This window comes from Palaemon carinicauda, chromosome 31 (assembly GCF_036898095.1).
Source record: "Palaemon carinicauda isolate YSFRI2023 chromosome 31, ASM3689809v2, whole genome shotgun sequence".
Taxonomy (NCBI): domain Eukaryota; kingdom Metazoa; phylum Arthropoda; class Malacostraca; order Decapoda; family Palaemonidae; genus Palaemon; species Palaemon carinicauda.
In genome coordinates this window covers 70241152-70266995 of record NC_090755.1, presented here as the reverse complement: position 1 = coordinate 70266995, position 25844 = coordinate 70241152, and the positions used below count along the sequence as shown (strand labels likewise).

The 25844-nt window shown below is 37.9% G+C and overlaps 1 protein-coding gene across 8 annotated transcripts in view; it reads right to left on the bottom strand.

The window, feature by feature from the left end:
• The window catches only part of LOC137624514 (neuronal acetylcholine receptor subunit alpha-7-like), a 290907-nt gene that overhangs the window by 49427 nt on the left and 215636 nt on the right, over positions 1-25844 (bottom strand). For 4 of the 8 annotated variants that reach the window (XM_068355352.1, XM_068355353.1, XM_068355356.1 and 1 more), the window contains one exon: positions 22307-22488. In XM_068355352.1, coding sequence (XP_068211453.1) covers positions 22307-22488 — 182 coding nt within the window. Of the gene's footprint in view, positions 1-6124; positions 6802-22306; positions 22489-25844 lie in introns of those variants that run through there. The other 4 variants (XM_068355354.1, XM_068355355.1, XM_068355358.1 and 1 more) reach the window with 2 other exon arrangements.

The following is a 25844-nucleotide window of genomic DNA, read 5'->3' as shown; positions in this document are numbered from 1 at the left end:
CCAGGTATTGTAAGAGAGGAATGGTGTTGGGGTGTGTCCATGCTGAGACTAAGAGTAAAGAATCTTGTATGAGGAGCTGTCGAGAGTGAAGCAGTCTCCTGAACTAGAATACCTACATGTAGGTACTTCCTGGAGGAAGGATGGATTGGGATCTGTAAGAACATGTCCTTTTCTTTTAGGTAGATGGTCGCTATTTAGTCCAAAGGCCTGATCACTTGCCTGACCGTGGCTACAGTCTCCATCTTGAACAGAGTCTGTAGAACAACCTTGTTCAGGCCTGGGAGGTCTATGACTGGTCTCCAGTCTCCAGAAGCCTTCTTTACAAGAAAATCGACTGAAGAAACCTTGGGAGCTATCGTCAATTTCTTGGAGAGCGCTCTTCTCCAGAATAACCTGGACTTCTGCCTGAAAGGCTAGATCTATCACTGATCCCTAGTGATAGGAAGATGACATCGTTTGTGGTGTTATCAGGGGAAGGATAAAGTTGAACGTGAAGAGGTACCCTCATCAAAGGAGGTCCATCGTTCATCTTTCTCCTATAATATCACCACCTCCTCCACCAGTACCGTAGGCGTCCTCCCACTGGTAGCATGGTGGAAGGATTGGCCCCCTTTGCAGGGTCATCATCCTCAACTAAACTCTACTAAAACGCTGCAAAAACTCCCTTGACATTCATGGGCCATAGGGCCTGCCTCGATACTCTCTTAAGAATGGATGCCTGAGGATAATATGGGCCACTAAATTCCTCTGTGTCGGCTAGGATGCCACGAGTCCCTGACCAGTGGTCAATCCACGACACTGCTTGCAATGTCACAATAGACGGGGCCTCTATATTCAAAGCCTCTGCTGCAGAAAAGGAGATGGAGAATGCTGCCAGAAACTATGTAGTGACACCTGGCGTCAACATAGCTACTGCAGGATCCAGAGGAAGAGGAGAAGGAAGAGCCTCCTGTGTCTGGTGATATTTCTTGTCTCGCGAATACTACTGGAATCAGGCAAGATCTTTCCACTCTCAAGGTGTCCTCTTCTCCAGAAACCTAAGAGTCGACATTGTCTAGAGCTTCCAAGGCCAGGTCAATAGGATTGACCAGGGAAGTTCCAGAAAAGGTTTAGATCTACCAGGCGCTTAACAAAGATGGTAGATTGCTGCTTTTTTCCTCCCTTTTGAAGAAGACATGGCTTCCCCAAGACCTTTCGATAATACAGCAAAGAACTGAAAGGAAGGTCAAGTCAGACTAGCTTTCCTCTGTATCCGGAGGTTTTGGTCCTGCTGGTTGTAGAAGAAGCTTTTCAGCTCCTTTCATAGTCAGGTTCTTCTCTCTGAGACCATTCCCAGTCGGACTTGAGAGGTTGTTTAAAACAATGTCTCTCCCTTCTACCCTGAACGATGGCCGAGACAGGATGGAGGCGGTTGCCAGTCCCCTGCTGCACTCCCCTAAGGTTTGACAGATCTGCTTAGGAGCCATTGGTCTGGATTACTTTTTCCTACAGAACTGTCTCCCAGTCTTTGCGCTCTGTGGCAAGACCCTGTTGCCATAGGAAAGAGGTGACTGGAGGAGCCTTTTTGCTCCTTACGTTTGTCCAAGACCGGGGCAGGCTGTTGGTTAACATCATCCTTCCTCCGTCTCTTAGGTGAGTGATAAGAAGTTGCGAACTCAATATATAAGAAACGATACTTATCCACCAGGGTGATCTATCTCCATGAGAGACAGATCCCTGCGTTTCTTCAGATTAGTATCCTCTCAAGGAGGGGTTTCCTGTGGTCTTATTTGTCTCCTATTACTGTATCTAGTTTAATGGGCACAAAGTGTTGCTTCACAAACCTTGACTCAAACTCTGTAGGACCAGTCGTTCTGGTGGTTTTCGGCACTAAACCCGGAGACGCAATCAGGATGGCGCGTCTCCAAACATTAAGTTTCACTGAAGAGTCTCACGGTGACAAGTGCCAAAGATAGGCACTGTTCGAAAAGAGTTGGTCGTCAGGTGAAGCGTGTTTACAGTACGAGAAGCGAGCCTAGTGAATTCAGATATACAGTATATCCAATTAGGGTGCTTTCATAGCATTTAGGAACAGAATGTCTAACGCATTTAGGCAAAATCACGATCAGGTGGTGTGCCGCTATCTCGTTCAGGGGGGATACGTGTAGTGCGTTCATGGGAGGAATGTTTAGAACATTCATGTGAAGCGGGATTGGATGAGGTGCGTGCAGGTGAAGTGTGCCTGTGTGAGATGCATGAATGAGAAACGCATCTGATGGGTGCAGCACTAGAAGGAAAAGCGTGTCTGGAGGATGAGGTGCGTAGAGGTGAGGTATGTCTGGGGGAGGTGCTAGAAGGGGAAGCGCGTCTGGGAAAGACACTAGGAAGTGAGGCTCGTCTGGTTGAAGTTCATGATGTAGAGACGCGTAGAGTTGAGTCGTCTCTAGAAGGTCCTGCTAACCACTGGGATGGCAAAGAGGATGCTTGCTTGCGTGAGGTTCACCTAAGATCCTCTTACGAAGGGGAAGAATTTTGCAGAGGTTGAGAAATAACCCAGCAAACACACTCAGAGGAGCTGGTGTGCCATGAAGGAGGACTCCTTCTATGGTAGCAAGGGTCAGGCACTTGCTTGGAGATCCTCAGAACAGGAGATGAAGGGTGTGTCCCTTGGAAACAAGTCTCCCTCAGAAGACTCTAAGGGCAGTTGGGCGACAACAGCAGGCTTCTCCGATGACACCAAAGGGTTGACATCCTCCAAAGCAGGTGTTGCAAGGAGCTGCTGCTTGTGTCTAAGAGGAAAATGCCCATTTCAACCATTCCTCTGAAGATAATCCTTGAAGTCCCAAGGAGGGCCACAAGTGTAAGGCCTCTTCATACTGAAGAGATAAAGATGATGGTTCCTCCTGAAGAGGAGGCCAAACCAGTTTGCTGGGAGAAACAAAAGAACTCCCTTGGCCCAGGTTTCCTTTAAGCTTAAAGGGACACCACTCTTACTTGATTGGCCCCCAAAAGGAAGCCAAAGGAAGAGTCGGAGAGCAGATTATGGTTGTGGAAGAAGGAAGTCAGTCCTACTTCGAGGATGAACTCAAAGGCAAAGAATCCTTCTTGGACTTCTTCCTCCTCCCAAACAGTACTTCACCCACTGGGAGGGCAACCACACCTGACACTCGTCGCATTGGGAGGCCTGGCATAAGTGATGAGGATCTGTTTCCCTTGCATTTACAAAGGTACCGTAGGTCTTAGGCGGAATGTCTGAGCACTAACGCATCTCTGCAGGCATCCTCAAACACACTTGAAGTCTTAAACATGCTGGAAACAGAAATAAAGTTGAGGTAAGTACCATAAATCTGCCAAAATTCCAATCAGATAAAACTTCTGTTCTCGCTGATTGTTGATTTGATATAGAAGTGGTTTGTCAGTGAGCCCGTGGAGCCAGTGTGGGGGGTGGTTGCCTTCCTGCTACTGACAGGTAACTACCGGGCAGATGTTGACACCAGGTTATAATTTTAAACTGCCGTACTCCTACTTCGTTTTTTTTTTTTTTTTTCCTATGTAAAGGACGAGCTTTAGTGTATGTGTAGGAACAAACATCTGTTGCTGAATTTTTCAATTACTGTAATAAGAAATATAAAATAAATTAATATTCACCTTAATAATAGAACAATAAAATTTCTACAAAACTCAGTGCCATAGTGTGAATAAAAATTAACACTAAAATTATGAGTTAAATGTCAAATAAAACTAAACAAATATTAAAAATAGTCCTATGAAAAATATAAAATACTTGAATAAGAATTCCATTTACAAAAGAAAACATTGAAATTAAATAAACTCACTTGCTGCAATATACTATACCTGCATACTAAATTTCAATTATATAACTTTACATTAAACTCATGCTCAAGTGACTAGTAAAAAAAAAAAAAAAATAAATTACAAGTCTGAGTCTTTGTACTCCATACATGAATTAAGTTTTCAATGGGTTGACCATTTTCAAAGTTATAAGATAATGGATCCTCTAATGCAATTATACAATTTCTTTGGTTTGGCTGAACCTAAAGAGAATCTTGAGAACAACCACCTTATCAATGAAAGCAATTATTATTTTGAAAGAACTTAAATGTGCAGTATCACAATGAATGTTCCTTTGCTCTTGTAATATAAATGCTTAAAACCAAATGTAAATATTAATTCTTGTAATTTTTACATGGTAAAGAAGTTTTGATCATACACACAAAAATTTAACAGCAGCATTATATCCTTTATGTACAATTTCTGGGGAAAAATATTTGCAAAGACCCAAGAAATAATTCAAAATGAAATAGATTCCGGGATTTTATATTTCCTCAGTACAGTATATTAGGTTTTAAACATATTAGGGTACACTCATGGCTTACTTCATTTTGAAAATAACCATCCCAAGTGAAAAGCTTTCTGTATTAGAAAATATAGAGGTACAGTTGTCATTTATAAATATGAATTATTAAATGATATGATTTTCCTGACTATATATAGCATCTAAGGAATAAAAAGCTTTATGCGTCCTTATACTTGTAATATTTCTATTACTACCTAAGCTACAACCCTAGCTGGAAAAACAGGATAATATAGGCCCAAGGGCTCCAACAGGGAAAATAGCCCTGTAACGAAAGGAAATAAGGAAACCGATAGAATAGTGAGACGAAGTGTGTATCAACAAGCAAGATGGGAATAACACTAGACAGAAAAAGAGCTACATGGATACGAGAGCAAACTGAAGAATCGGATATTCTGACTTGTAAGAAAAAGAAATGGATATAGGCAGGACATATGAGATGGACAGACAATACATGGACATTAAGAATAATAGAATGATTGTAAAAGATGCTGAGAAAGGAAGAGAAGACAATGAATCGATGAACTAAGGAAGGTTGCAAGCGTGGACTAGCACAGAAAGACCATAAACACGCAAGTGGAAGGACCTTTCTGAGGCCTTGCTTTTTGGACTAGTAATGGATGATGATGATAGATAGATAGCTGGATAGATAGATACACACACACACACACACACACATATATATATATATATATATATATATATATATATATAAAATTATATACTATTAAAGGTGGATGTTCTATATTTGTTTAAAATGCGTTGAAGGTAGAATGAAAAGGATTATATCATTTTCTGGAAATAATTAGAGTAATGTTCTTTAGAACCTCAAGACTGTACATTACAGTAATAGTTAAACATGCAACCTTGAGATTTTTATATGGAGTCCAAGATGGTTTAAGTCTAAACACTTTAAACTTTGAATGTAATCAATTCCTCCAATATTAGTGCTTTGAATTAAAAAAATATTTTACACGAATTTCACTATTCTATGTAAGTTAATCAAGATTCCCTAACAAGAGCCAAAATTATTAGTAAAAGATTTCCTAAAGAATCCCAAGATTCATTAGGAATGATAAGGATTTTCCAAAGTTACTTTAAATATTTTACCAGAGTCAGGGTTTATTGAAACAGACATTTTTAAGAATTTTCTTCTGAACTGGGATTTTTATTTTTTTTTTCAAACTAATGTGGGAGTTTTTCTTCACTACATAGATTTTAGGTCTTTAGGTAAACCTTGAAATCTTAAGCCATGTAAATAATTCTGAAAGAGCTTGGAAGATTTTATATGGATCACAAATTTTATGGAGAACTTAAGAATGGTTTCTTTTGGTAAAGATTTTTTTTTCAACTTTCAATAATTATAAGCATTATTTATGGGGTTTAATGTTGTATTTCACTCTTCTAGTCTTTTCCTAAGGTTGGAAAAATAGAAACCTAAATGAAGCTTTTCGTGTTTTTGTGCCCAAAGGGGGGGGGGGGGGGGGGGTAACAAGGGTCCTGGAGTAGAGGATAGGGAAACAATACCACCACATTTTGATAACGAATAGATTCATCATCTCTGTCTTGTGGTAGAACAACAAACACTCCATTGACTAAAGGAAAATTGACATAATGGACGATAATAGAGTGGAGACTACAAGGACATGTAGACAGAACATGGAATCACAAAGCTAAATTCCAAACCCCTCCCAAACAAAAAAAATACAACTGCAATGTACATACTGTATTGATAGCTCAAATCATTTAGGAAAAGTTGATGATGGACACTGATATTGAACTTGACATAAAATCAACAAAAAACTATCTGATATTGAACTCAACATAAGATCAATAGCAGAGTATCATGATGGAAAGATTGGCAAAAACCAAAAGATGTAAATACTAGATAAACGGTTACTTAAGTACTGAAGATTATTTAATTACAAGAGAGTGTGAGATTCAGTTAGTTGAAAATCTTTCTTATACCAAACTTTAGGTAAAGTTAGGCGAGATACCGCAATCTCTACCATTTAAAAATTGTTTAGCTGACGGAACAGTGTACTTAAGAGGAGCATTCTACCTCTGATGCAAGTTAATATAATATCAAATCATACTTAGTTAATGAATTTGACATTTTATCAATTTATATTTCTTAACAAGTTGCTCTTGAAAATAAATTTTAAAAAATCTTGTCACTTTAATTAATGAACTTTTGATTCTATTGTTTTTCACAGGTAATTCACAGATTATAAAATCTGTAGTTTTATGGCTGATGACTTGCTAAAAACATCTTATTTAGGCTTGGAATTCAGTGAAAGAACATCTAAACATATTTCTATAGTACAATCATTACTTTGACTTTAGGATGTTCTCAAAATATGCTGTATTTGACTTGACTAACCACTTCACATAATTTTGCAATTTCCAAATATTTTGTTTTCATTGTTGAGGGTTGTAGGGGGCGTCTGAAAATGAAAACATTTTGAAATTAAAATGACCCAGTATTAACTATGTGTTTGAGTCTGCAGAACTCTAGGAAAATTAAACCTTAATAAAGTGACTTAACTATTGAGAAGTTACAAATTATCCGGTACAGTATAGTTTCTTCGGGAAGAGGGGTCGTGAAGTCACTACAGTATATCACTTACAGATAATATGGAGTTCTTTGCTGGTCAGGAGACTGGAGCTCTATTGTTGAAAGGAAAGTAAAATTGTGTTCTGCTACAAATGCTAAACGTGCAGAGTTGGGACTTGAGGATTGAGGTGGTCCTTAAATTTCTCTAACCTCATTAACACTGAGATTAGTCAAAATACAGTATAACCACAATTCAAAACTTAAGAGTAGGAGCATGGTCCTCATTACTTACAAATAGCCTCTATGAAAAACTAGCCATACAATAGTTTTATTTTTTAGACTAGTTTACAAAGAGTACTGAATATATAGCCTATAGACTACATTCATTTTTTTTTTCAATGCAATTTATATGTTGTGAAGAGGCCAATAACTCACTATGACAAAATCTCCAACAAAGTAGTTAAGGGATAGTACAATTAAAATTATAAATACTGGAGATTTGTCATTTTTAAATGCAAGCTTAAAGCAGAGGAAATAATGATGTAAAGCTTTTTTGTGTGAATTATGCTGAGACTCAAAGACCTCAAAGATTTGCACTGGTGAAGCTAAAAGTCTGAAAATAGAAGAACTTTCTAGAGCAGAATCCTACAAAATTATTTTCTGTAGAGGTTTATGGGATTTGTAGTGCCAGGATGAGAACCCCTTCTGCCACATCTAATACAGTATGTGAAAAAGTAAAATATGTCACAGGACAATACTCACAGAAGTTGAGGAGTGTTAAATTATTAGTCAAGTTTAATATTTACATTGGTATGCAAAATTCTGATCTCATAATCTTTTAAGACTGTAATTAAGCATTTTATTTTACTTAGCAAAACAATGTAGCCATCTTCTTGATGCAAGGGGATGGTAAGTGAGTCTACATGGTAACAAAACCAGGAGGCCGTACAATTCCACTTTGTACTGCCAGGGTGAGAACCCCTTTTGCCACATCTAAGACAGTATGTGAAAAAAGCAAAAGGTGTCATTGTCACGGGACACTACTAGCAGTAAGTTTAGTACTAAATTATTAGTCAAATCTAATATTTACATTAGTATGGAAAATTCTGATCTTATAATCTTTTAAGACCGTAATTAAGCACTTTATTTTACTTGGTAAAACAATATAGCCAGCCATATTCTTGGTGCACAGGGATGGTAAGTGGGTCTACATGGTAACAAAACCAGGTGACCATACAATTCCACTGGATGAGCATGGTTCACTTGCTGCTTAACTGGTATTTAAGGAGATAGAAGACATAAATGACAGAGTATTGCTGGGTTTCCCTGATATAATTGGACCTGTAGCATCTAAAGTCTGTTGTGAATGAATTGGCAGTGGCTCTTTTGTAGATTTTGTGAGGGAAAAAACCTTTCAAACCACTCGCACACTAGGTAATTCCTTAAATAATTGTATTAATGTCTATATTCCAAGCAATTGCGTCTAGAAAAATCTTACAGCGGGTTATTGAAAAGTTAAGCTTTACCAAACGTATCCCCTGACCTCTTATGAAGTAATTTTTCACCACATTTCTCCAACTGTGTGATTCTATCCTGTTTTGGTAGTATCTGTTTTTATGTGGATTTAAACCTATTTTCCCTATGGTTGTCTACTGTAAATGGGCTTTAAATGCCATGTTTGCTATAAAATGGACTGTTAAATCTTCCAGTGGCCTCTGGTATTGTCTACAACTGGAAAAAGATACTCTTGTAATTCCAAATTTTTTTTAACCCTCCACTTCATATAGATTCTGGTTCCTATGTCTAGCAAGTTGAGAACACCTATCAAGCTACTAACCGACGTATAAGTAGTACTGTACAGTACTGTAATACATTTCATACTTTTTTCTTTACATATGGCCATCTTCCATGTGTTGCCAGATATTGAAATATCAGAGATATACAAAAATTCCTCTATATCTTATGCGAGTGAGAGTTTCAGTTGTTCATAATGCTTGTGCTTTCAGAAACTGAAGTGTAAAATATTGTTGGTACAGTATTGCCTCTTGACTAATACCTCTGTAGATGTGATTCCATACACCTTTTTAAACTACCCTGTGATAATTCACAAAATGGACTGTATGTATGCAGTAATAACCACTATTTTTTTATTGAATGCACTGTATTTCTCTATTATGGGCATATCAGCCCTTTGTAGAAATTGCTACTATTTACCTATGGGCATTCCTCTTGACTGACATTTTGTAAACCAAGAATAGGCCCAAGATTTGTGTCAGGACTCATCACTGCCTAATAAAACTCATTAAAGTAACAAGTACTGGTGACCGAGCTGAGTACATAAGTAGAAGCTAAACTTAGGCCAGTTGACATCATAACCAAACCCTTATTAGAAAGAACTGCACTGGAATGTCTTGATAAGTACTCTATGTGACTAAGGTCTAGTGTTAAACAGAATTTCAGTTAAAAACAGAGACTAAGAAAATAGGAATGTTCTATCCTCTGACTTCTCCATATTTAAAAGCAAATATTAATGAATATGTACATTATTCCTATTTTGAGATCCCTGGGCTTCATTACAAGGGAAGACATTTCCTATATGTGTCATCATTATTCAAATGATGACTGACAGTGATTAAATATATAAATTTTATTTCAATCTTACCGAGAGAGAGTGAGATGCCAACATTCACTCGGACATACTAAAAATACTGTATTGAAAGAAAAATGGTCACCAAACACTATCCTCTCCCCCCAAAAAGTGTTTGCTTGGTACCAATGCAAACTTTAGAAGAAAGTACCATACAGGGTTTTAGGAAACAAGATAGTTTGGGAGAAAGAGAGCGTCCTTAAAGACCCCTCCTACTTACTTACTTGACAAATTTTATTTCTTCCATTTCTTCCCTGGACCACCTTTAAGAGATTTTAGGATGTAAAGAAATGAGACCCTAATTACCTTTTACACAAAAAATAATTGCATATTTAGGAAAACTCATAAAAGAAGGGTAAGGGAAGCAAAATTTTCTTTCGAGTTCCTTACATTCATAATATGGGCACCAATGTTTTTAGCATGAGTTTTACAGTTTTAAAATTCTTACATTACTAGCTTTGATTTAAAAAGGGTTGCCACAAAGTGTAATCTTAATTCTCGTTCACCACATAAGAAATTATTTTACTAAAGTTACTACATACTGTAATGGTATAATTGTAATTATTCTACTACAAATTAGTGTCAAGACATCACCTTTTTAACTATAAATACTCTACCGGTATATAATTTCCTACTATCTACTGTACTCATTCGAAAGATTCGTGCATTTTAATACAAATATGTTACTTTATTTAAATAGTCTATATTATTCTGCATAAGTATGGTAACAATTATAATTTTGTTTACATGATTCCTGTGCAAAATTGTGACCTAGCTTGACTTAAATTGACATTGCATATAATGTACACATCCAGTAAAGAAATTTATCGTACTAGACCATATCATATCTGTTGATAATTAAGTAAAGGTAGATATTTTGTATTTTCAAAGAGTTTTAATTTTATTCTTCACCTTTACATACTCCAGTATAATAAAGTAGTTAACCCATTTGGATAAATTGCATTTCATGTTCACTTGAGTGTACACAAACACTATCAAGGTACTTTATTGGTATCTATAAATGTGTTAGTTGCTGTTTGATTCATAGACAGACAAATAATCAGATCCTTCGATGTGAGATTACTGTAATTACCGGTATAATTCAAATTGTCTTAATCATCATCTTTCACAACTAAAATGTCCTTAAGATGGAATGTTTATACAGGTATAAACAAATACATTTTCTAGGTCATTCAAGTTCCGAAGGAAGTGACATGTCTTATATTGGGATTTGTGACTACTTTTTAAATAGCATTTCCTTCATGGTTTGCGCAACCCGAAAGAAGGTATAGAAAGAGGTTGCTTTAATTTATCTTCACCAATCATATAATTCGCCATCAAATCCCAAACTTGGTCCTTTCACACTTAACAATAGGATTTGAATAAATGATACATTAACTCCTTCAACTCATCTATCAGATTATCGACTGGTCCCAGTTATTAACCCAGAAACAAATTATGCCTTGAATAGTTCTGTTTTGCTTTAGCAGACACTATTTTTTTCTGCTTTGTATTTTCCTACATATCAGTTTGTATATCATGCATTCATATCCTATAGTAAAGAAGATGGAACAAGTTTAGGCTATGATACTGAAGAACATGGTTGGTGAAAATATAAAGATTCAGAGATTGTTAAAATTGGACTTGAAAAAGCTACCTTTCACAAATAAAATCACAAGAGGGTTACACATTCAAAAGTACAATCACATAACCCAGGGCAAGCTATCACATCCCAGTCCCAACCATTCTACCACCTACTAAATATGGCTTAGTAAATAAAAAAGCAGGCTAGAGCTTGTTAGATCCAATGAACCTGTGTTATTACCCCTTCTGGAAGATAGAAAGACGATGGCATAGGTTAAGTGGATTCAGATGAATCTTGGTATCTTCAAAATCTGATTATTTATATGAATACCAATCCCAGAAATTCAGAACAAATTTATAGAGAACAATACTATTTATTTCTTTAATGCACTACAGTGAACAGTTTAAGTTCAAATATGAAGAATAGAATTAAAACATTTTGAAAATAAAGTACAAAATATTTATCTCTAGGAAACTCCCCTCATCTTCATGATGCCTCTCTCTCAAAGCCTGGTTTGATATCAAAGCTTACCAAAAACTAAAAATTTAAAATTTTCCTTCCTTTCAAAATGCTCAGGCCTCAAGTACAGTACTGAGACAATCTTGCAGTTAATGGCAATATCATTAGCTTGGGTAGGCCTACACCATTGATTCTTTGTCTTTGCACTTCTCTTGTTGCCCTCATTCAGTAATTGGCGTTTTTATCCCATTTAGATTGTTGAGTTTTGTGTGATTTAGGATTTTAGCTATAATAAGGATTTCTTAGTAATTCCTAGTTTGAATTGTTCCAGGGGGTTACTCCTTGACAGTCATGATCCTCATTCTCTTTGTACTTTATACCTGGGGCAATATTGGGATTTCAAAAATTGTGAAGGCGATTCATTTGCTGTTCCTTTTATGAAGAGGTGTATTTCAACGGTAGCTAACATTTTAGAGTTTGAAACATAAATCACATAAAACAATACTTGTTGATTACAGTATCTTTTAAGATGAAGCCCCCTTTCAACTATTACTGAGGTTTTGGGGTTTGATAGTAATGAGCTTCATAAGCTTTTTCTCTCTTTTGCTTAGTTTGTTAAACCTAAGACCAGGGATTTTTCAGAAAAGGCATTGATTCTAGCTTATTCTGTGTTGTTTTGAACTCGCAGCTAACTCCAAGTTTTTCCGAGTAGTTCTAGAGCACAAATCACTTAGAGTGGAAAGCAGTGACAAAATCGATCACTTTTACACGAGCCTCGCATTCTGGAGTTGTGTCAGGTTCTTCAATTGCAGAACGCTCACATTTCTGTGATCCGGTCTGCTCTTTACAACCCTAAGATTCTGAGATATTAGATCAAGCTGGTCGCTTGGATCCTAATATTCCTATACAGCTCGCTGAAGTAGATGCTCATAATCACCCACTTTACACCTATATTAAAGGCATAAAATATTAAATGGTTCCTGTAGAATAAGAAAGACTAATACTATTGGATAAATATTTTAAAGCGTCAGTGGGAGCTGATCAGTTGCATCATGTTTTGGATGGCAGTGAGCAATGGTCTAACATAGGCTCGGCCACAATCACATCTCGAGTTTTCCCTAGCGTCATTAACATATATGGCTAATATCTCTACTGCAGAAACCATTGTAAGTAAAAAAGGAGAAAGCCTGTGACTACCTTTTTAGAGGATTAATCAAGACACGAAGTAGAAAACAAGGCTAACAAAGAGCTCTACTCTGATACAGGCACCTTTTTCAGTACTTCAGGAACTTGTTTCTGAAAGCTCTGCAAATAAGTTACTGAAGGTAAATTCTGAAACTTTGATTTCTAATATGAGGCATTCATCCGAGCTCCTTAGAACTGGTTTTAAGAAGCCAATAATTTTTAAACGGGATGCCACCCCTAGGGCCAGGGAAATGGCGGTGTATATTAGGACTGAGTACCCTGCTTCTCATAAGTTCTGCTATGAATTTGGGTGTCATGAGATTCATGTAATTAAAGTTTGTGGCAAGCATAACAACTTCTATTTGTGTTCAATCTACCGGAATCCTGACATTGATAATTCTATCTTTGCTTTCGTACCATTATGGCTAAGATACAAGATGATAGAAAAGCCTCTTTTGGTTTTGTTGGTGATTTCAATGCTCATCAGAGGAGTGGTTAAATTCAGTTTCTCTTACTGATTGCCATGACTTATGAGCTTTGGACTTTATCTCTGAATCAGGCTGTGAGCAAATCATTAGTGAAGCTATTCCAAGGTCTGGTAACTGCTTGGATCTCATATACACTGACTCCCTTTGTGTTATAACAAGTAAGGTTGGTTTCCTGCTGGGCCATTTGATCATGCCTTGTTTCCATTAGTAGTGAAAACTGAGCAGACTGTCTCTGATGTATCATACTCATGTAATATATAAAATCTCAAGCAGACTGGAATGGCATTTTGAGTGATCTTTTGGGCTTGGTCACAATTGTATAATAGTGTTAATCCTGTTGTTCCTTTGAATGAGAATCTAGTCAACACAATCGATTGGCGTATCCCTTCTCATGTACTAAGGTACCAAGTGAAAGACAAACCATGGTTCATTGATAATTGTAGACGGGTTTATTTGGGGAGGCCTATCATCTTTGGAGGGGTAACAAGATTTGACTTGAAATAACTATACTCAATGTAAAGCTTTTGCTCAGAATTTATGCTTCAACTGAAAAGGAATACAATTTAACCTTAAAAGAAACTATTTCTGGTACTACCCAAGAACATAAGTGGTCGGCTACCCCTTAAATCTGCACTCTTTAGTGTAGGTTACAGTTTCTCCTCTATTTAAACCAGATGGCTCTGTCACTAATTTTCCGAAGGAAAAGGCAACCCTTTTGGTTGATGCGTTTGACAGTAAGCAGAAAAACTTTATCTTCCTCATTCCTGTTTTCCTGAGGCTAAACTATCTAGTTTAGCTTTTCGTTCTCGTGAAATTAAAGCTCTTTTGTTGGACCTTGATGATTATAGAGGTGTAGACCCAAATGATATTTGTTCCAACACCGAATGTAAATCCTTTGGCTACTTTCAGCGAAGCTGGAAGAATAGCCATAAAAATTTAGCGTGGTGTAACTACTCCACCGCTAGTTAGCAGGGGGTAAGAGGGGTAGCCAGCTACCACGCTCACATACACACCTGTGTTCTCATAACTTTTTACTTTTGGCTCGGTGAGAGTCGACGTTCATCTCTCTCTCTATCCATTCGGCTGAGTCAGCTGACGTAAGGAGTACGAAGTCGGATGTTCTTGTTCCTGGGAAAATTGGTGTTCCTGCCAAGTCTCCGCCATCTTCGCCTGCACCTGCGGCAGTTCCTGACTATCACGCTGACGACGGCCGTTCCCGTACATGGGATCTGTCCTCTCCGGAGCAGTTGCTGATTAGAACTCCGAGGGAGAACCCAGAAACAAGCTTTGGCTACGTTTCTCAAGCAACACTCTTAAGTCGACCTTCAATTTGAGCTAGAGCTGGTTGAGGGAAGTAAAGTGCTGTCCGAAGGTTCGCTTCCAATTGTTGGAACTTTCCCTTCCAAAGTAGAGCATCTTCACCAGTCACTGTTCGGCCATCTTCCTGCTGAAGGGGAGAATTGCTGAAAGCAGTAGCAAATGTTGTTCACCTTTCCAGTTTGCCGGAGAGATGTCCTTCACTTATTCGGTCTCCCTTTTGGGAGAGTCCTCCATAGGATTGGATTCGTCCATTCCTCTCCTTTCCTTTTCAGGAGCAGACCTTGTCGCCCAGCGGACTCGTCTTGCCCAGATCACCACCTGTCTCGAAGTCTCGTCTCGCCCAGAAGGAGACTCGTTTCTCCTAGCAAGACTCATCTCGCCCATCAGACTTGCCATGTCTAGAAGACTCGTCTCACCAAGCAAGACTCGTATTGTTAAGTTACCTCGCCTCGCCCAGCAGACTCATTGCGCCCAGCTGAATCGTTTTGCCCAGCAGACGCGTCGTGCCCAACAGACTCGCCTTGCCAAGTTGACTCGTCTCATCTAGCTGATGCACCTTGCCCAGTCCTGCTGCAGCTACAACGTGAGCTCATGATCGCCCAAGATCATCCATCAGCTCGCGATTGCCGACAATCGCCGTCAGCTTGTGATCGTCACTCTCCAGCTCGTAATTACCGTTTGCCAGGTCGTGATCATCACTCACTAACGTATGCTTGTTGTTCACCAGCTCGTTGGCTTGTGATCGCCGTTCACTAGCTCGAGATTGACACTCGCCAGCCCGTGATCATCACTCACCAGATCGTGATTGTCATTCGTCAGCTCGTGATTGTCATTCGTCAGCTCGTGATTGTCATTCCTCAGCTCGTGATCGTCCTTCACCAGCTCGTGATCATCACTCGTCAGTTCTCTTCCAAGTTACTGGCGTCCCAGCAACTGCTTCCAGCACCTGATGTCCTACAACGAGGCAACCCAGATCAGCTCGTTTCCAGTTTCGGCTCGGTTCCAATCTTCTTCTGTTTCTGCAGGCAGCTTGTCACATGTCACATCCTGTGGTAGTGATCACTATTCAGCTCGCTACTTTTTCTTCCAAGGGAAAGTTGCCTTTCACCTCTGAAGAACTGCTCTTCCGGCTTGTGGGTAAATTTGCCGACAGCCTACGAAGAATTTCTGAAGCCTTGTCTCTTAGTGTGTTTTTCCAACTTCATTTGATGGAGAACTTCTTACGGGTGATCGCAGAACTGTATCGGCTGCGATCCTCACTTCAAACAAGCACACTGTTCTTCCCAGCGAGAGAGTCCTTCATCTCTGTTCATCAAAGAGTATCCTCAGCTAGACGACACAGATAGTCATCCTTCAGTCTCTTAAGAGTTGCGCTACTTTGGTATTGCTTCCCATGACTTGCAGTTGAGGGCGTTTAGCACACACTCCCTTCTTGGAACCTGAGCCATCACACTTCATCTATGGGCGGGGTAAAGCACAAGTGTCAATCTTGGCACTTTATACCTCACTCACCTCTTGGAACCTGTTATATCGCACAAGTACAGTTTTTTCGGTTCCCAATGTTTTCATCTTCTTTGAGCTTTGAAGAGCCCGCGTATACAATAGGCAGTCTTCTTCATCGGCTCTTTAGTTCTCGTTAGCATTCACAGTTCGTCCCTCACGAATATGCTCACCTTACAAGCTGTCATCTTCACTGATAAGACCTTCGTAAGTTGCGCTTGCGCTCTCACCTATACGCCGCCTCCAGACAGGTAAAAAACAGTTCTACACAGCAGTTGCTGCAACAGAAGTCTTCCGACTCCTTGCCTCTGCTGCTTTTCTCCTGTAATTCAGAATGAGCATTGTGAACATAATCCTTTGAGGTTATTTGCTTCTCTTCTCTCCACATGTTCAAGAACTTGTCGGATCTCTTTCATGGTTTTTGGGCCGATTCCTTGGATCTTCACCTCGGCTCTTCATACCTGCATAGAGAGACGTAGCCCATTGAAAGGCATTCTGAATTTGAGGACGAAAAAGGAGTTATCCCTAGAGAAGCACATCGGCCGTTGGGCAAACTCAGGCTGAAGGAGAGCGTCATTGTCAGATGGTTGGCGAACTAGACTGAGGTCAAACTGAGGGTTGGTCATATAAGCCTCTATGGAGGAGGATCTCGCGCCTTAGGTTGCTTCTACAAGTCCCGAGGGAGCTTAGGCCGATGGAGACAGAGAGCAAGAGGAGAGGAATCCTTGCAACTAAGTTGCTATAGCCATAGTGTAAGCATGAGCTGAATTCAATCCCCTAGAACAGAGGGAATGAACAAAAGGAATAACCCCACGGGTTATTCCTTTTTTTCCCAACAATGGATCTCTTCGCGACGTCCCCAAACACTGGGCTTCCGGTGGGTTAACATTGGTATTTTAGCCATTTTCCTCCGTGCTGCTTGAGGACAAGAGTGCTTAACAAACCAAAATCATTTGTAACTTAGCAATGACCCTCTTAGCTCTGCTTGACATCTGCTGACAGAAGTTCCAATAAAACTCCCTCCATGACACAATCTACACTAACAGCCACAAGTGAACAGCTTTCACAAAGCTGTAGTTTTGCTGGGACTTCACGCCTGGAGATTATCCAGCACCTCCTCTCTCAGAGAGGTCTTTCCCAACACAAGTGCGAAGAGGATATCTGAATAACTGTGCAGATCTTCGTGGACTGTCTTTTGTAGTTGGTGTGGTGAAAGGAGTATCTCTCCTCTCAATGCTACTATTCCAGTAATAGCGGAGTTCCTTGTTTACCTTCAGGAGGAAAAGCTTCTTTCAGTCTCGGTGATGGAAGGCATCCCTAAGCCTCACCATCAGACTGAAAGGAATTAACCTTTCCTCTTCGTTGGTAAAAGTAAATTTGCAATTCGCTCCCTTGCAGATTCTATAGCTGGGTTATTTAGACTCTTATAGAAGAAAAGTTTACAGGCTAATAGGATCTTAATCTCGTTTTGGTTTAGCTAATTTGTTTATATGAAACTATTTAAGATCGGCCTCCCAAGGCTGCAGTAGCCATTGTGAACTTTGTGGTAAGCATAGGGAACAAATGTGTTCCTCTATGGTTGGGGCAGTGTCTGATACACAATCACTTACATTTCATCCCCTATTTTGGTCCTATATTCAATAAGAATAAAATAAATAATACAGTGGTACACGTTGCCTCCATGACCCAAAGTGATGTGTCGAGGTCGTTTACATAAGCCTCACATTCTTTCCTATCGTTCTGTAGCTATCGTCTCAAAATATCTTTCCTCTGATGGATTCATTTTGTAGCAGTGATAGGGCATCAAGATTAGCTGAACAGGTGTTCCAGTCAAAATGCCAGCAGGCCTCGTCGAACTTATAGATCTCTATGATGGTCTTTTCCAACAAATCTCTTTAGGAGGAAGGCTTGCCTAGGGTTGCAATTCTAGATTCTTCATCAGTTGGGGAAGCGGTTGAAGAAGGAATCAAGCTTTCACATTAATTGCCTGGAACTTTTAGAAGTGTTCAAGGCCCATCAGGGTCAGGAGTCACTGGTGGTGGGATAGTATTTTCACACAAGACAGCAATGACCTATCCTGAATTCAGAAACTAGGGAACAAGGATGCAATCCCTACTCCTGATAGCAGAGGTTCTATGAATGGGACAAATTTGAAGGAATAATCCTTCCAATTCAGTTTCTTCCCAGGAAACTGAACATCTTGGTGGATCATTTGAGCAGGGGAAAAACCAGATTCATCCAAACTAAAGTTCTCTGTATTATATGTAGTAGGTTGGCCTGGCCACCAGCCGCCCATTGGGATACTACTGCTAGAGTGTTATTGGGTTCTTTGACTGGTCAGAAAGTACTATATTGGCTCCCTCTCTCTGGTTACGGCTCATTTTGTCTTTGCCTACATGTACACCGAATAGTCTGGCCTATTTTTTCCAAATTCTCCTCTGTCCTCATACACCTGACAACACTGAGATTCCCAAACAATTCTTCTTCCCTCAAGGGGTTAACTACTGTGAAGTAATTGTTCAGTGACTACTTTCCTCTTGAGAAGGGTAGAAGAGACTCTTGTAGGAGAAGGATACTCCAAAATTCAACCAGTGTTCTCCAGTCTTGGGTAGTGTCATAGCATCTGCACCATGGCCTTTTACTGTCTTGGATAAGAGTTCTCTTGGTTGAGGGTACATTTGGGCATGCTGTTCTATCTCATTTCTCTTCCTCTTGTTTTTTCTTTAATGTTACTGTTCTTAGTATATTATATTTTAATGTTACTGTTCTTAGTATATTATATTTTGATTGTTTATTACTTTTCTTGTAGTTTTTTATTGCCTTGTTTCCTTTCCTCACTGGGCTCTTTTTCTCTGTTGGAGCCCTTGGGCTTATAGCATCTTGCTTTTCCAACTAAGGTTGTAGCTTAGCTTGTAATGATAATAATAATAATAAACTGTTATTGGCCCTGGAGATTTTAAATTGGTGGTAAAGACAAAACATGGACGTTTGCGACATCGCTCGGTAATACAGAGGTGTTTTGCGCACCCATTCCAGATTCTTTAGCATGAAAGGTGGATGCCCTCTTACTGGACTGGTCAAATTTGGATCTATACAGTACTGTATGTGTTTCTGTATTTCTCCAAGATTTGAATTGTGATAAATAAGTTGTGTGTTTACTAACAGCATGATGACTTTAAAAGACTCCCTTTTGGCCACAAAAGACTGGTTTACAGATCTGATGCCTCTGTTGTCAGAACGTCCAAGGCAGTTGCCATACAAGACCAATCTTCTCTGACAACCAGTTTCAAGTACCAAAACCTATAATCGCTCCAGTATATTTTACAAGACAAAGGGCTTCCAAATTCTCTGGACATTATCTTATGCTTCAAGAGGGAGTCAACTAATAATTTATTTCATAGGCAATGAAATACTTATTTTGATTTAATCGAGGAATGTTCCAGTTAGGGTTGTGGTAACATCCCTGACTGGTGATCGCCAGACTTGGGGTTCGAGTCCTGCTCAAACTCGTTAGTTCCTTTAGTGGCTGTAACCTCACCATCCTTATGAGATAAGAATTGGGGGTTTGCGAGAGCCTATAGGGTTACATGCCGAGTTATAAGCAGCCTTTGCCTACACTCCCTGGACCCAGTTTGGATGGAGGGGGCTTGGGGGCTGATCATATATACCGGTATATATATATATATATATGGTCAGTCTCTAGGACATTGTCCTGCTTGCTAGGGCAATGTCACTATCCCTTACCTCAGCCATTCATAGCGGCCTTTAAACCAAAACTACAGTAGTACCTCAGTTTATAAAATTTTAATTCATTCTGGGAGTAAGCTTGCAACCTAAAATACTCGTATTCTAAAACAATTTAGATTTGAAGGTTACATTGATGGTAAGAGTTCATGATATCAGAAGAGAAGCTACATCTCTAATTTCTGAAGCAATCTTTCTTTGAAAAGACATAGTCGCAGCTTAATAGCATACAACGTCTGTTTATACCAAGGAATATCTTAGAGAAACAGGTTTTTTTTTTTTTATAAAGATTGATAGGCTTTAGGTGCCATAGTAGCAGTGGAGATGTACTATAAATTGAGGTTTTTCTTTTAATTTTATAAATTCAACTGAGTTATTAGTTTTTCCTTTTGAAAATACAAGGTGTTGAGCAATATATAAAAGTATTTGTGAACACGATCTGGAGACTTGAATTTCACTGTTTGTTGATGATTGGTTTCTTAAGTACTAGGCTAAGAAATGTCTCAAATACTAGATAAGTATTATTCTAGTACTTTACACTTCCTCTCCTTTGCTTCACTAACCCACCTCCATCAGTGTGTGGGAGTCAGCATTAAGAACATAGCGAGTTTCATAGAAATAAATAGAATTTTAATGATTCATTATCTATATTCTCCCCTGATGTTCATAAACATGACCTCCTCTCCAATGACTAATATTGTCAAGAGGATGAGTATTTTGTTTCAACTTAGAGACTGAAAAGACAAAGGCTTCGCCATGTACCCCCAGCCAAGGATATTGCCATTAACCATCAGTCTCAATACTCTACTTAAGGAGAAAGCACACTGAAAGGGAAGAAAAATTGGAAATTTTCAGTTTTACTGTAAACGTTGATATCAAACCAGGCTTGAGAGAAGATTTATGAGCATTAGGTAAGAACAGAAATGATACATTTCACTCTTTTGTCTACAATAAATTAAAACTGTACTAAATGATATAAGAGTGTTTACAAAGTGAATGTGTATATTATATACAAGAAAACTAAAGTCAAGCCCATTAACATAATTGTCAGGATGTTATAGAAACAAAATTAGAATTCCTACCATATCTATGAGGAATTACTCAAAATATTCAGACCATGTCATAATTGTGTTAAAATTCTTTGGAATGGAAATAACTTAAAAATAGGATTAAGGGTTTCATGAATTAAAATATCTTACGATGCAGGGATAGAAACAAATTTAAAAATTCCAGCAGAATTCTGGTGGGTACCAAGGTCTCTTATCATAAATTTTGAAATCTCGACTCTTGACTGATATGCAGTTGTAAAATAATATATTACTTTACCCATTAAGACATTTTTATATACTTTAAAGAATGACTTTTGACATTATCCCACAACAGAATTTTTACCTTTATATAGATTTTTTTTATTAGTAAAATCAATGTGGTTCTTGCGATTATATTCAATATTTTAAATTACAAGCTATCAAAATTGAAGCGAATGTCCCTGCAAACTATGTAATTTAGACATTTACTTAACTAATGAAGTTCTTTGGAAGTAAAACTTGGCTAATGATGCATTCAATTTTAACATTAAATTCCGACTCTGAAATACTGATCAATCCAATTTCTAGGTTACTGAACTTTCAAAGATAATGTATGTTTTCTTACATGAACACTTCATTTGTTGTTGGATTCTCAAAGTTACTGCTGCTGATATCAATACTTTCGGTGTGACAACTGTTTTGGGTCTTGTTTATTAAATTCAGTTTAAAAATTTATGGAATTAATTAATTTAATTAGTAATCTGTTGTAAACTTCAGATTTGCACAAATGAAGTTAGACCTCCCATAAAGTGAATGTAAGATATTGCGTAAGTTCAGGGCCCTAGTTTAAATTTGATGGAATAATGGAATCTGTTTAGCTTAAATTGTGGGACTTGATATAATGGAGGAGAAGCTCAAGGTTTCTTTTGAAATGCATTTGTATGGAGAATTACCAAAAGGACTACTTTTGCTATCTTATCTAAATTTCCCATGTCTGCTCGGTCTTGGGAAAGGGTTTCGTAATAACCTTTTAACTATAAGGGGGGAGGGGGGTAAATCCTAATTAGGTTGGATAGTACGGTCAATCAACTATGAATTAGTGAATAATATTAACGATAATTTCAAAGGAAAAAAATATTTTGGAAAACTTAATAAAACAGGATTTGATAACGATGTAATCGCTAGGGACAAATTATGGCAAAGACGATACTGGAGGGAAAGGCAACGTTAATCGAGAAAGTTAGTAGCAAAACACAGAAACAACTATTTTGGTAAAACAAAGTAGAACTGAAATAATAGCTACTCAGTCTGTGATTTAGTGAAGTACACTACATGGTTCAGGGAAATGAGATCGTAGACTTTTGGGAAAATCAGTGTTGAAGAATATACAACAGAGAGGTGCGTTGGGAAGCTGCATTGGATTGCATCTCTAGGCTTACCCAGCGGGGCATCTTCTCTGCTTCGTATTGAGAAGAGTCCTGTATGCCTTGTCCTAGAGGATGTCCACTTACCCAGTTCGGCATGGCATGGGTTGTTGGCGTTCGATGATGATAGTTGAGCACAACCACCGTCAGGACCACCGAAGAGGCCACCATGAACATGATACAGTTGAAATACGTTGCTGTAATGACGATAACAGGACACAATCACCATGGGGGATTCGGGCTATCTAATGAAAACTTCTATTTACAAGATTACTTTTATAGGCAAAATACATTTGTCAACTGTCAATTATTTTATGTGCATGTGGATTTGCTCTAAATGACAAAAGGGGAAATTTATATTGACTTTATTCTTACTAAAGAAACTGGGAAGTACAAACTCAATCCACTTCAAATTTGTCATGTTATTCACGGATCACCGGAGAAGTTATTTTGATTTTTTATTTTATTTATGAAAACAAAGGTCAGGTAATGCATCAAATTGACTAGGAATTATTCACAGAAACAATTTTTTTCTGAGCTACAAAAATTATCTAGGCATATCTGGATAATCATCTTTGAATATCATGAAAATTTCATGCAAAGGGAATGATTCCATTTCTTGAAACTCTTATATTATTGGAGGAAGTCAAGTCTTCTTGAAGAAGACCTGATAACTAATTTAAATTACTTCATCCTGGGCAACTTATTTGACATATGCATCAATTGACAAATATCACAATATTAATTAAATCAAGACTAAATAAGAATTTCACAAAATGAAAACGTATGCTATTTTCTCAGACTCAATATGAGCAATATATTGTATATGAGTTAGTGTTTTCAAAAGTTAATGTAAATATTCTGTTGGCAAGTTTCATATAACTTTACAATCAAGTATATAATATGCTTAAATTTAATTTGTTTTTGGAAAAATTCAATAAATTACAGTTTGAGTGTGTATATAGAAGGGACAACATGAAAACGCGATGTTCGCATTATGAAATTATGTACAAGTATTCAAATATCCATAATATTGCAATAAGATGAAAATAACAAGATCTTAATAATTTAGCTTTTGCATTGCACTGAAAATTAAAAAAGAAGAAAATTATCAAATTTGCAAGTTAGAGTGTGCTTGTAATTACTTTAGTTTTATATACAATTGTGTAACTAAGTGAATATTTTAACTAAGAATCATAATTTACTACATAATTCTTTTCTTAACTTGTGATAAACGAATGACTGTAATTACTGGATCCAGTTACTTATAAGCAAAATGTTGTTTATCATAGTAAAAATTACACGCTGTTCCATCCAGTAATAGATGAATTGCTGAGTGTAAAACATTTGGAAATAATAAATATTTAAATGGATAAGGTGCATCTATACCTCCTTGCCATTCAGTCGTATACTGCATTGTTAAACAATTATCGCTGTATTATTTTTTTTATCTGAGAAGAAATAAATATTTTAAACCTCATGCTTTTTACCTTCCTGAGAGCAGATATTTGTGAACTTACCTTACTTTCTTTCTGAAAAGTGACTTTGAAATTAGCTAAAACCAAGTATTTCTTCATGTTATTTAAACAGATTGCCCAAAGTTTAGAGTAGAACAGTTAAATGATTGAAAAATGATGCCATGTAAAGAGCACCTTACAATTTCTAACCAATCCATGTGCATCCTGGTTCCGCCAAATGCGAGCCCAAGAGAATTGATAGGTCATCAATTTTATCTGGTGGTGTTACCTCCTCCATTCCATAATTGTTAAGGAATATTGGTCTACATGCATGTAAGATTTACTTACAAAAGTGATAATTCATTCTTCCACGGCATGGATATAAACTTTCTGACTTTGCAGATACCAAAAGTGACAATTTCAACTGTGATCAACAGTAATAATTACGATATCATTAAATGGGTTATGAGTTTAATAGATGTCTACTTACTGCTGCTATGTGTGGGATATTCCTCGTTTTAAACACCTCTTTTCCCGTTTAATTTCATTACAACTCCTTCCATTGTGTTCATATATAGGGCGTTTTTTGCCATTTAATTTTATTGATTGTGTCTTCACTACTAGTTATCAATCATAATGATTTTTGCAAAGCATAAGACACAAGGTCATGGGTGGGAGTCCCTTTACAGGCAGGGACTAAGAGAAATCCATGTACTTGTATATAGTCCTCTGCAGCACAGGTTCTCTTCGCAGAAAATAAAGGCGAGAGTTTTCAAAGGAATGCAACTCAACAGCCCGTGGGTGTGCATAGGTAGGTTACAATCTGTGTAATGTGTAAGTATAGCTAATGGGTCTTTTCACCCTTCACTTCTGATCCCGCTGACTTTCTTATGCCTGGCTGTCCAGCTTTTTTAAAAATTTGCTTCAGAATTCAATTGTGGCGTTTTCTCCAAAATTGCCCTTTTGGCTGAATGACCTACCTGGCCCAAGAGTCAAGGTAGGCCCAAGTGTCAGAAAATACGGCCCAATTCCATAAATTAATCAATAAACACAGCAGCTTACAAGAGTTTCATTAAAGGCAGCAGTGAGTACTTCAATATTTAGAACATTCACTTTTTGGCAGAGGATCTCTGAAAACCCATATTTCATTTTTAATTTAATCTTTTTAGTACCCCAGTTGCAGTCTATGAGACAAGTCCAGGTCCTTTAGCTATTCTTGTCAAGCTCTATAATTCCATCACAAAATAATGCTTTTAGGATTTTTCTTGAATGTTGATTCATTTCTGAAAAAATTCTATTCCTTTCAGAAGAGCTACGATTGAGTTTAGAATATTATTTCAGTTAACCTGCACTACTTTTCTTGCTTGACTGTTTGACTTGTACTATATCGGTTCTGTATTTCTAATTACCAGAGTTTAAATTTGGTAGACACAATGGGCACAAATTTACTTGATCATGATCTTGTTATTTCCTTTTTAGATGCTCTCTCTTCATAATCAGAAAAGAAATCAGGAACCTCAATTTCAAAAGCACTTGATCTGGGAAGCAGTTTGTGCTCGTTTTTCCCCGAATGATGAAGCGTGCACCACAGCCTCTCTTTATTCTTATTAAATTCCAATAAAACAACTTTAATTCTCAACATGACATTGTGCTAGAATAATGAATATCCTTCATTTCACTGTGACATACTTCAGTGCACCTTTTACAATTAGATGACTTGCCTAACAGAAGGAATCTTCTTAAAAGTATAAAAATAAGTATAATGCAAGGGTGAATATACTGTACTCTACGGAGTACTATATAGGTCTTACCCTCTGTTTAATTACTTGCACAAGTACACATGCTCACATACATGAGAAAAGTTTAGGGGGCAAACAAATTTAAAGGTGTACGCGTTATGGTACTGAAAAGCATTTAAATGCCACAATGAACCTGTCTGGATACCAAAACTTGTGACTTTGGGAAGATAAAAGGGAGTTCATAAAGCAAGGGAACATTAGACATTCGATGTATAAAAAAAAGGAAAACAAGACACGATAGCCATCGGGAGGTAAAGCTACGAGGAGCAATTAAGTTATCTATGTAGCTTTGTGAAT